The sequence below is a fragment of the Hippichthys cyanospilos genome, chromosome 21 (assembly GCF_059441005.1).
Source record: "Hippichthys cyanospilos isolate Australia breed blue-spotted pipefish chromosome 21, RoL_Hcya_1.0, whole genome shotgun sequence".
Classification (NCBI taxonomy): Eukaryota; Metazoa; Chordata; class Actinopteri; order Syngnathiformes; family Syngnathidae; genus Hippichthys; species Hippichthys cyanospilos.
Genome location: NC_142389.1, coordinates 727,053 through 739,222, shown reverse-complemented (window position 1 = coordinate 739,222; position 12,170 = coordinate 727,053). Strand labels below are relative to the sequence as shown.

The window sequence follows — 12,170 nt, the reverse complement described above, 5'->3', positions numbered from 1 at the left end:
CAGACATATTTGAAAGACATCAATCATAACAGTTATTTCACAAAAAAAAAAGAACGTTTTGAAAAAAGTATAGCTTTGCAGCTATTTAGCCCGAGTGGATATTTTTAAATATTTACTCCTTTATAAAAATTACAGTCACATTACAATAACCATTTTACATTGCTAACAAGATATAGACAATAGACATTTTTACATTCCTGTTACAATATCGTAAACGTGTTTGAAAAATATTTGAACTGATATTTATTTTTGAACAAATGTATTCAGAAAATATACTACAAAATATCAAGTTAAAAATGTTTAATTTAAAAAGGTTTAAGAATGACTACTTTATTGCATTGCAGTGTTAGTCAACAGTATATAATTGTTTAATTTCAAATCAAAGAGAAATTGTATTGTAATAATGCATGAAGGCTGTTTAAAATTTTTATGTACAGTACATATTTGTGTGAATGCCAGGGTGATTTTTTTTTAAAGCACTTTGACTTTCTCTTAATTTGATGACAAAAATTAAAATGCAATTAATATGACGAGCTTTTATTTAAACGACTCAAGTCCAGCAATTGTGTGCAACCTGCTGTGACTTGACATTACACAATGTATCATTTTAATCTTTATTAAAAACTGTCAACTTGTCAATAAATCGTATTTACACCAGGCATGCATCCCACAATGTTGTCATCCTGCACAGTGTACAGTACGTTCAGTTCAGCTTCCTTGCAGTTAGTTGTGTGCAGGTCCAGCGAGAGCCAAACGTTTGTAAGAACCTCTCAGTGTGTGTGTGTGTGTGTGTGTGTGTGTGTGCCCTGCATTGTGCATTTGTGATAGTTTGCATAGCCGGGTGTAAAGTTTCACTGGCGTCCAATTAAGGGCTTTGCAAACAGCGTGTGAACAGTGGTGGGGGGCATAACCCGGCCTTAGATAACATTAAGGTGGCTGTTAGGGGATGTGTCACACACCACAGCAATGGCTGACTGGCAGGCCTGCAGGGACGCCTTGTTATTGGCTCGCTTTGACCACTCAAAAATATGTAGCACATGTCTAAATGATTATAAAAGCAAAACGTGTGAGGCTAAGAGCAGGAAGTGCAACATGCAGCCTACTAGGAAGTGGTCAGTCAGTCGCATGTAATTAGCATGATGCTAAAAGCTTAGTAGTTAATGACGAGCCAAAAACCGTGGAGAAGCTTACAAGATAAAAAAAAAAAAAAATCTCAATATTGTTTCCCATGATTATCTGTATGCAAAGCCAGAGTAGTTTTACTTTATTTGACTCACAGTGTTTAGCCTCTATTTACACATGTACTTAACTTTAGACGTGCCACTTTAAATGAATGGAAATGAACAGTCTCTTCATTAAATCTGACAAAAGCAAATAAATTCAAAGAAAAAGGTAAAAATTTTGAACGAAAATGCACAGAGACTACTTGAAGACCGTTTACAAAATCATAACTATATAAACGGCTTAGTAACATTTTTTATCCGCTCTGTAATATTCATCATAGAACAAATACACATCATTATCAAAAAACTTGAGACAAATATTCAGTATTTTTTTCTTCAAGCTTACATTTAAAGGAAATATATTTTAAATTGGTGCCACCCTGGTTAGTAAAGGACACCTCACAAAGATGAAAGAAAATGTGTCTTTTCCTCCAGTTTGATTATATTTAAGGAGATAACTTATTTGAGTTGGCTTTGTGCAAATTTACTGTTACATTCGTGCACATTAAGTCATTAAATGCTTAAAACTAAGAATTACGGCGTTAGTTTTTGAAACACGTCAGCCGAAATGGCGTGTTCAATGCGCATGCGTAGAATTGACAGCGTTGACACGACACCCACGTGCTCACTTCTGTTTACACTTGTACGCGCTGACGTCAGAGACGCAGGCCCCACCTCTCACGCAGTGAACGCCAGCCAGTCAGCGTCAAGAAGGCTGAGACCAGGAAGAGGACAAGAAGAGCTCCGGGTGCAACACATAAAAAACGTGTGTCTTGACAGGACTTAATTGCAACTTTTCCATCATTACACTCCACGCCTGGACGCATTAATGGACGACAACGAGAAAGGTAGTTCACTTTTTATTAGTTGCTCGCTCGCGCTTTTGCTTGCTGTCGCCTCAAAACAAGAAAGACCGAAACTTACGCTTCAGGCGAGCGAACCATCTCTATTTAACGCCTCAACTCAAACTGGACCAATGTAAATTTATTTGCGGTTTTTACATTCCGAAAAAAATAACGCGGAAGTGGACGCCTTCGTGTGTAAAACGAGGAACTCATTTGGCGCAACGACCCACCCGAAAAGTTCCAAAACGCTTTAAAACGCCACGTGTAAATTACGGTTGTATAAATGTAGATGATTTCAGATGTTTTGTGTTTTTTTTTGACTGGATGTGTAATCTTTGCGTGGTCAAACAGGCGCCATTGCGCATGTCAGTAAATAAAAGCAGGAAGTCAAGCGAGCATAACTGTACTATTTTGTTTTAGTGCACTGGATGACGATTATTTTTGTTTCAGTCTACGTATGTTGAGATTTTCGCATTTTAGTATTCTTTGATTTGTATTTTGTCAGTTTGCAAAACTACGGTGCGAGTTGGGTACTTTGTGCTTTCGCACACTGTTTATATATTAGTAATTTTTTTTCGTACCCACTTGTACCTTTAAAGACAAAACTTGGACTAAACATCCAACTATATGCATGATAAATATGACTATTTAGTTCTTTTGTTACATTATATTTTTAGAATGGACCTTCAAATGACAAACTGCATTTCCAAATGTAGTTCTAAACTTCTTGCCTTGTAATCAATCTCACAAGCAGGCCTATCGATTCATGCTTTTCAATTTGTAGGTAAGGGTTACTCTGGCTTGGCGTCATCGGGCCCCAATGTGTACATCCCTCCCTTTTAGAGACGCTTTGTCGTCATGGCAACAGACTTCCCTCCATACTCATTGCGGAAGCGAAGCTGGCCTGCGTTGTTTTTTCCCTCTTAGCATCCCGCCGGATGCGATTGATCAGGAGCAGCATGAGTTGTGATTTGATTTTCGCCGCAAAGCACCAGCACTCGAGACAACATCATATTACACCAATTTGCTGTGTTTTTTTTCAATAAATGTGCCCGGCTTGTCCATGGACCCCTCGGGCACTTCTCATAGGAGAGGACTGGGTCAACCCCCCCCTCCTTTGGTCCCGTGATTTTGGTTTTCGGGCCCATCATGTGACACGCTATGCGGCAAATATTACGCTAATTGATTTGATGCTGCGACCCATCAGGCCGCTCAAACGGACACTTGTTTCCGCTTGGTAGAAGTGGACGCTATCGACAATGTACTGTTTCAAGGCGATACATTTGAACAACGGGAAAGTAATACGGAGTAAATGCAGTGCAGCCCTTGTAGACAAATCCAGCATAATTGTATCTTTTCAACGTTCTGAACTATCAAGTCAGAGAAGAATCCTTTCTGTCCAATAATAGGTAGCCCTACATTTTGATGACTAACCTTTGAGGAATGTGATTTGACAGCCGTTTCGATCCATCTCAGAGAGCAGTGTCACATGACCCACACCACTGGAGCCCACCTCTCACGGTGATGTCATTTTTACTCGACAGGAAGTGGCAAAATGCCCGCCCGCAGAGATGAATCAAAACCAGTGGACTTTGGCACTTTAGTTCATAATTCCACGCAGACCGTAATAATCAGAACGACATGAATAGACTCGTGCATGTGGCTGCATGGAACAAGTTCACTCTGTGTGCCAACCATTTTCAGACTCTTCATTACCCCACCATGCAGAAATATTAATACATAAAAATAAATAAATACAATAATATTAAAATAATAATCATAATAATAAAGACGTACCTGGGTTCAGTGTCTTATCTTTTGACCTTAAATTCTGTCTTTGGCATTTTCATACTTTCCCTTACCCCACCATGCAAAAAAAAAAAAAAAAAAAAATCTAGTTTCTTAACACATTAAAATACATCCTTGGCATTGAAAGGGTAAACTCATTCTGTACCAGCTATTTTCAGACTTGCACCACAATGCAAAAATAAAATAAGGAAAACGCATAAATATGTATCTAGGCTTGAATGTCTAGCGTTTCATAACTTTAAAAAAAAAGACATTTTTGTATCGACTTCCCCTTTAACCATACAAGTAATGCATCCGTATTTTTCACCATCATACAAATGTAAATATATTTTAAAAAATCTATCCAGCCGGGTTTTACGCTGTACGTCGTATTATCGGAGACGCCGCACACGCGCATCGCCTCCCATTTCCGCCGCCAGCCCCTCGGGCGTCCATTCCGGCTGACTAACGTCGCGGCCCCCTCCGACGGCCCGGATTAACGCCGGCCGGGCCGTAATCTGGGACGCGGCGGATCACGCTTTTCACTCGTCTCACGTGACGTATAAACGGGACCTCCGGGATGGAGGACGCCTAGAGCGGACGGAGGGAGGGACGAAGGGTCACGCGATAACGCCAAGGACGACCCGGAATCCCGTCGTCCCGGCCCGGGACCACATGGAAGCCCCGGAGGAGTACCGCTCGCCCTTTGATTTTGAGCAAGGCGTCAACGCCAGCTACCTCTACTTGGCGCCCGCCTTCAGCGACACGCCGCCCGGCTCGCCGGCGCTCCCCGGCAGAGGTAAAAGCCGCGACGGCGCTGATGTTGCGCATCACGCTTGTCCGCGGGTCCCGAGGCCATAGTTGTTGCTCGCCATGCGGCAAGTATTATTACAGCTTGTTTTTTTGTCAACGGTGTACACCCTGGGAAATATTTTTCTCAGCCAAGTTCCCCTCAAAGCAGCGCAAAGCAATTTTGGACCAAGAAGAAGAAGAAAAAAAAAAGATTTCAAACAGCACTGCCCCCATCGTGTGCGCCGCAATCGTATCCAAATCAAATTTAGCGTACGTGTCAGAAACCTCTGCATGAGATAGGTAGATTATCTCCTGGGGGCTAGTAAAAGGAAACGCTGCTAAAGGCGCACCGGTCCGTCTATAAACCGCAGGGCTCAAATCCCCCCCGAAAAGCCGAAAAAATCCGGGATCTAGATTCTAATGTACTCATGCCGTTAAAATAAAAAAGTGGCGGGTATGACGGAGTCTAAGAATACTGCACGCTAGATGTGGGGGTGGCCAAAAGGGTAGCTCCGCCCCCGCCCACTTCAGCTGCCTTCCCGCCACGTCAATTTTGAGGGAGCGGCGATTTCTCCGCGCGTAGAACACAAAACTTTGGGTTATTAATACGCCGCCGCCCCCCCGCGCTATCAACGTGCGCGTCCGTTCTCGAGCGCGCACCTGAACTCGGCGTCAGGCGCCGCTGCCGTGGGCGGAGCCGGATGGCAAGACGTCTCCATTTGTCGACCTTGCAGCAGGCTTGCAGCAGCGGCAGCATCCGGAGGCGGCCGCCGAGGTGGGACAGGACGCCGCCGTGGGCGTGGAACGCCCGTCGCCCGCGCCCGTCTTGTCGGAGGAAGAACGCCAGGAGCTGCAAGTGGACTTGTTGAGGGTTAGCCGTCACAAGCGCGCTCACAAAACTCGGCTCCTTTTGGAAACCTTTCTTGCCGATTAAAAGATGTCGATCGGACCAAATGGGGACGCCCCGCAAACGATAAATAAAGGACGACGGACGGCCCGCTGAGCTCCTTTTCCCAACGCAGGTGGAGGACGAGATCCAGACGCTGTCTCAGGTCCTGGCGGCCAAGGAGCGGCAGCTGGCCGACATCAAGAGAAAGTTGGGGGTGACGCCCCTCAACGAGCTCAAGCAGAACTTCAGCAAAACCTGGCAGGAGGTCACCACCTCGTCGGCGTACGTTTGCCTCCCGCCGCCTCTTCGCCCTCGTTTCGCGTGGCCAAAATACTTTTCAAAGCGCTTGGGCGGAGCCAACGGCTCGGCGGGCGCCGCCGTTTACCGACCCGACCCAATGGTAGGTTCCACCCCGGTCCTCGAGGGCCGGCGTCCTGCACGCTTTCCGCTTTTCTCTTCCCCCGACGCATCTGGAGCCACTCGTTTGAATCGGGCGTGTCGGCGGAAAAAAACTTGCAGGATACCGGGCCTCGAGGACCACCGAGGCGGTGCTCGGCGATCTTTAACATTCAAAGAGCCCTTTTATCGTTTCTATGTTTTGCATTCATTTTTTTTTTTTTTTTTTTTTACTATTATCAGTACCGTTTATTTCTTTTTTTTCTTTAAGTATGATTATCTATGGTTCTCAAATGGGCATATGTGAAGATTTCAACAGGTTGGTGCTTCTAATACCATGACAGGAATAGTCCTGTTTTCTTTTCACATTAAGAGCAAATGAGGTGGAACATGAAACAATTATTAATATTATTGCAATTTTTTTAGCGCGGAAGACGTACGATTTGATTCGTTTTATATAGACGCGCCTTGTCATTTGAGACGGAATTTTCCGGTGGATGAGGCAGAAACTATGATGTCACACGATTTATCGTTCGTAGTTGCTAATTTTTTTTTTTAATTGACTCTCAACAAACGTTAGGTACAAGAGGACGTCGGAAACGCTGTCGCACGCCGGACTGAAAGCCACGGCCGCCTTCTCCAACATGAGTTCGGCCATCAGCCGCAAGCTGGAAGACGTCAGGTTGGACGCCGTCCGAAGGGGAGGGGCATCCTTTCAATATGGTCCATTCCGGTTCGCGCCGCCATTTGAATCCTAATCCCTCTCGATTTCAGATTCGTAAACCTGCGGGAAATTTTGAGCCGACGGGCTTTTTGATGATTTTGATGTGTGATATTAAAGGAAAAGCATCCCGAAAAACACTAGGAGGCTGAAATATTGCATAGATCGTCAAAACAAAATGACTTTCGATATGCCGTCCCTTCTAAATGCTTTTAACTGGGAGGAGGAGAAGTACGCAGTCAAATTGGGCCCATGTCGGGCTCATTTACTGCCATTCAAAATTGAAAATGTAGTCAATGTTGAAAAGCCAAGGTTTTATCATGCATTTCCACCGATTTTCCCTTCAACGGCAACTCGCGAACGGGTGTTGACAGCCCAAAACCACCGAGTTGCGCTAGCGGCCAATTTATGACATTTGGAAGCCTTTCATGCCTGAAATCTGTGCGACCACCCGATTATTGGATTCAATTTGTCCGATATCTGACTAGCAAAGCAGTAGTTAGCTGCAGCCATAGTTAGCGGGATGACCTCTATTAGCTGTTAGCTCTAGGACTCTAATTGTTTCCGTCTTAATCCAGCAATCGGAAGCCTCTGGAGACCCCCCCCCCCCCCCATCAATAATCGAGTCGCGACCCCCCCAGCGAGAACGCTAATCCAAGTCCTCCGCGGATTAGCGAGCCGCAAACAAGATTAGTGGGACTGAAATGCAAGCGCCTGCAGGGGGGGGTATTGTGTGGGTGAATTTTCTGCCGTCACTAATCCCCGCCCCCTTTTTCTTAACGCCGCCGACTAGCAAGCGCTCTTTGCAGCACTCTGCTAGCATGCCCGTCATCAGGTAAGAAGGACGCCCTCTTGTGTCCCGCACAACTTTTGGCAAACTTGACGTTTGATTTGCTTGTGCATGTAATGTATTGCTAGTTGTTTTTTTTTTTTTTTCGACTTTTAACTCATTCAATGCCAAGGACGTATTTTCAAGTTTTTAAGAGTTCAACCATTGAATCCCAGATACTTAAGTATGCGTTTCATACTTAAGTATCAGGAATCTAATGTTCTTCATGCGCTTAAATATCGATTTAACACTTCAATATGTAGGATTTAATGTCCAGACTCTTAAAAAAAAAACTAAATTTGTCGCTGGCGTTGAATGTGTTAACAGAAACAGATCACAAGTGATGTCATTTAGTAGGAAATGTTAACTTGAGTCTTTTTTTTAATGATGGAAAACAATTCCTGCCTGATATGCTAACTTAAGCCGTTTATCTTCACCTAACTCTTTGTTGTTGTCAAAAGGTTTCCAAAAGATGTAGTGTGTTGGTCATTTCTACCAAAAAATGTTGACGTTACAAATGTTGAATTTACAAAACAAACCAAAACATGTACATATTTTGTTTTTCCACAAACATTATCCGCTCGAATAAAATCGGACTTTTTTCAATCGTCCCCTTTAATCTGTACGAAGTTTTCTTTTCCGCCAAAAGTTTCACGGCTTTTTCGGTTCCATACTCAACTAAATTCGAGCCGTCGTCACCGATTGGCTGTTTTTGGTCTTCTTTTTAAGGAACGCTCCCACGTTCAAGTCATTTGAGGAGAGAGTGGGAACATGGAAGGTAAAAAAAAAAAAAAAGAAAGTGCGGCTTTCACATGCTTGTCGCTCCCATCAAAGTTGGACCCGCCGTTTCAGAACAAGATGAGTCCGACCGAGACGGAGGCCTGCCACGCGGAGGCTCAGCGCCAGGACACGCCCACCGACCTCCCCGCACCCTTGCACTGACCTTTGACCCCCCCCCCCCCCCCCCCCCCCCTCCCGCCGTGACGTCACTTTGTCTCACTTTCATCTTAGCGTTTGACTTTTGTCAATTTGGGGGCCAAATCAGCTTCGTTTTATGTTACCTACGCTGCCAAATTAGAAAGTCTTGTCATTTGATGCTTTGCGAAGAAAATACTCTTTCCCTCACGCGCTCCAAGATATTTTTGAAACGCCGTCTCTCGCCTTATGATTTTGTCGGGAAACAAAATAAAGATGAAAAGTGTTCAACAGGTGTTGTCTTGCTGCCTTCATGAAAAAGGAATCATGGGGAAATGATGTTAGCAAAACGTGGACATTTGTTACAGAAAGAAGATTACTTGTGTGCACATACATTTAGTTTGTTAATACAGTGGTACCTCGGTCTTTGAACGCCTCTTTACTCGACGAAATCGGTGCTCGACCAAAAAAATCAAGTAGGTAATGCATCGGACGTCGATCAGATTTTCGGTGCTCGACTAGCCGAGCCTAGCCGAGCCTAGCCTAGCCGAGCCGAGCCGAGCCGAACGCGCTCCTCGGCTCTTTTCGGCCGACCCGAACGCGCTCCTCGGCTCTTTTCGGCCAGTTCAAGCGCCAGTTCAACTCAGACCGCCAACGGAGTAAGGCTTACGCAGTTTGTTTGAGTACGTATTTCTTCCCAATTTTCAACTTTTTTCTGTTGCGCTAGCCCTTAATGATGGGTCCTAAGAGAGATAGTGATAAGGGGAAGGCAAAGAGAAAAACAGTGAGGACCACTATCGAACGGAAGAAAGAAATAATAGCAGAATATGAAAGTGGTCTACGGGTGTCCGACCTCGCATCGAAGTACGAAATGGCAAAGTCAACCATTTCCACTATCTTGAAGCATAAGGAAGTGTTAAAGAAAGCTGATGTTGCAATGGGAGTGACAGCAATTAGTAAGCAAAGGCAATGAAAGGGGATTCCCCTTCCAAGGATTAACCCTCCCTCCCGTCCTCGCCGCATCCATTCCCGTATGCCATCAGCCACTCTCCAAAACGTAAGTAAATTATACAAAATGCTTAATAATGCTTTATATATCTTTATCATGTACCGCTTGTGCACATTTACGTCCTCATTGTTGTTTAGATACATGTTCTTATAATATTTTAGGTATTTTTCTTAATGGTAAAAACGGATTAAAATAGTTTCCATTATTTCTTATGGGAAAAATTGTTTCGGTGTTCGAACAAATCGGTGCTCAACCACCACCTCGGAACGGATTATGGTCGAGTACCGAGGTACCACTGTAATTGCCATTATTCCTTATACACGTACTTGGTGACATTGTTCGGTTTTTGGATTGGAGCAACCTGGCAGAATTTTCAGCAGTAAATCGTAGCCATTGACGATCCTTTTGTTTGTTTGTTTTTACATTTTGAAACACGTTAATTTGAAATAAAGCCAACCATTTAACTCGCCGTTTCAAATAGTTGAGTATTTTCTTTGTTGAATAGTTTCTGTTTAGAACGTAAAACGCGTATTTTTTGCGAGCGGGAAAAGGTATATTAACTGCAGTTCGCCGTTCGAGCACCAGGCGGAGACGGAGAACACAAAAAGCACGGAAACGGAAGTGGCCTTTCGAGTTTGGCGCATGTAACTCTTTGGTACCCAAATGTGACGTCATCGACGATCTCTTTTTTTGTTTCGTTTCGTAGTTACTAACATTTTTAAACATGTTTATTTGACATGAAGCCAAACCATTTGACCGATTGTTTCAAACAATTATTTTCTCCGTCCAATCGTTTCCTCTTAGAACGTAAAACGCGTATCTTTAGATTAGCGAATGAGGAAACGCATATTAACTACAGTTCCCGGTTGACCACCAGATGGACCCCGAGAACAGAAAAACGGAAGCTTTGCTGCGGTTCAAAGCAGGGCCCGATGTCTTCCCATTATTATTATTTTAGCCCACTTGTAACGAATACATGACATTAGAGTCCTTCCATTTGACTGTGACTTGTCGTTTGGCGCTCTCTTGCGGCCACTCTGGGATAGTGCGCTGCTCCGCTGCTCCCCCCTCCCCACGGAGTGAAAGTTGAGCAGGAAACATGGCGGCCCCCAGTAAGACGCCCGTACTGCTAAGGGCCGTGAAGAAAATCGCCGTCCACTTTTGTCCCTTCGAGTCGAACGTCCGCTCGACAAGGTGAGACGCGTGAACGGACGCCTAAAAACCACAAACGGCAGATGTCTCCGCTTTCTGCACGGGTCGTCGCTTTAGCATGTTGCTAATAATTAGCCGTTCCTTTTGTATGCAACATGTAAATAAAATGCGAGTCATAGTTGGCCTAAACCTCTAGCCGTTTTGCGTGGCCAAATGAATGCTAACCAACGCGCGCGGTTAACCTTCGCACAAGTCTCCCGTTATCCTAATAAAAGCCAATTTTGCTTAAATACGTCTCGGTTGCCTCCTGCAGGGAATTTCTGGTCGTGGTGGGTTCGGAGAAAGTCAGATCGACCAATTTGAACTGCCAGGTCATAACCGTGGTCAAACACGACAAGTCGGAACCTCTGGTGGATGTCACATACGGTAAGAATGATGCCTTAGTTATCTGCATTGACAGTTGGGGGGGGGGGGGGGGGGGGGGGGGGGGGCAATCTCATCTGATGGTAGCAAAGCACAACTTTTGTCTAAGCGAAGCGCATCAACTCACTCTGGCGTAGTTGACACAAATGCCACAAGAGGGCGGCATAGTAATACAAATGTTAATTGGAGGAGAGCGCTGGCCTATAAATCAAATTGGCTAGTTCAAGAAAAACAAGCTAAATTGTGAAATTGAGGTTTTGCAAAGTAAGCGCAGAAATTTTGCACAAGCTACAAATGCTTCGTGTACATGATCGATGAAAAAAATCCCCATAAATGATTGACGTGAACAATTTGTACACAATTTATCAATCCAATCGAATCAATCCAACCTACTTCACCTCGATAATTGTTGCCAATTAAAATATATTCAAATCCTCATTGTCCGGAACGGCTGGAAAAAAACTGAATTTTCAATTGAAGCCACAAGTATGGTAGTAGCACATTTTGGGAACATTTTCTGATTTTGGAATCCTTTTGATTGTGCGCCAGTGAAACATTAAACAAAGCTTACATAGGACGAAATACTTCAATGAATGGAGGTAAAGTTTCAACGTTTATATATTTTAAACGTCAAATTCCAATTTACTGGAGTTAAAAGTTAAATACAACTGAACTGCACCTGTACTGCAATTTGCATCCCCCTTCAATATTTGTGACATTCAGATTTACTGTGTCTGAATTATTTTTGGACTATTTCAGCGCTGGCTGTTTTGAACAGTTTACATTAGGGAGAGTTTGTGCAGAATGGCAATGATGAAGGTTCCTATCTATTAATTCAAAACGAGAACTTCATCAAATCGTCCCACCGTATTGAGCTTTACTCACGGCCAACTTTGCGGTCCCGCTTTTGCTCAGTGGACGGCGAGAGGCTGCTGATGAAGGGCGCCGACCTGACCGGCCGCGAGATGCTGGATGCCTTCCGGGCCCGATGCGTGGCCAAGGACCCCCAGGCCAAAGCTGCAAACACATAGCAAGCCAGTATCACAAAAATGTTGATAATAAAATAGATGTTTTGATTTTTTTGCTACAATGTTTTCGTCTTTTTTTCTTCCAATGAAAATTGAATCGCTTGCGTAACACGCTTGGTTAAGGGTGGAGTGGGGAGGGGAGCTTTATTCCAACAATTCA

At 44.2% G+C, this 12,170-nt stretch overlaps 2 protein-coding genes across 5 annotated transcripts; both read left to right on the top strand.

Annotated features, from left to right (window-relative positions):
- Window positions 1-1,903: 1,903 nt before the first annotated feature.
- tpd52 (tumor protein D52) lies at window positions 1,904-8,689 on the top strand. 4 transcript variants are annotated; one of them, XM_088404760.1, is made up of 7 exons: window positions 1,904-2,071; window positions 5,383-5,519; window positions 5,671-5,819; window positions 6,514-6,615; window positions 7,448-7,489; window positions 8,213-8,261; window positions 8,336-8,689. In XM_088404760.1, exons 1-7 carry the CDS (start codon window positions 2,053-2,055, stop codon window positions 8,423-8,425), a joined length of 588 nt encoding a protein of 195 aa, XP_088260886.1. In that variant the 5' UTR covers window positions 1,904-2,052; the 3' UTR covers window positions 8,426-8,689. The 4 variants fall into 4 exon arrangements, with proteins under 4 accessions (XP_088260886.1, XP_088260887.1, XP_088260888.1 ...); XM_088404761.1 differs by having other exon boundaries at window positions 1,911-2,071; window positions 5,386-5,519; XM_088404762.1 differs by lacking the exon at window positions 1,904-2,071 and adding an exon at window positions 2,115-4,655 and having other exon boundaries at window positions 5,386-5,519.
- A 1,645-nt stretch (window positions 8,690-10,334) lies between these two features.
- On the top strand, window positions 10,335-12,072 carry mrpl53 (mitochondrial ribosomal protein L53). The gene is made up of 3 exons (XM_088404769.1): window positions 10,335-10,601; window positions 10,873-10,985; window positions 11,898-12,072. Exons 1-3 carry the CDS (start codon window positions 10,507-10,509, stop codon window positions 12,011-12,013), a joined length of 324 nt encoding a protein of 107 aa, XP_088260895.1. The 5' UTR covers window positions 10,335-10,506; the 3' UTR covers window positions 12,014-12,072.
- The last annotated feature ends 98 nt before the right edge of the window (window positions 12,073-12,170 follow it).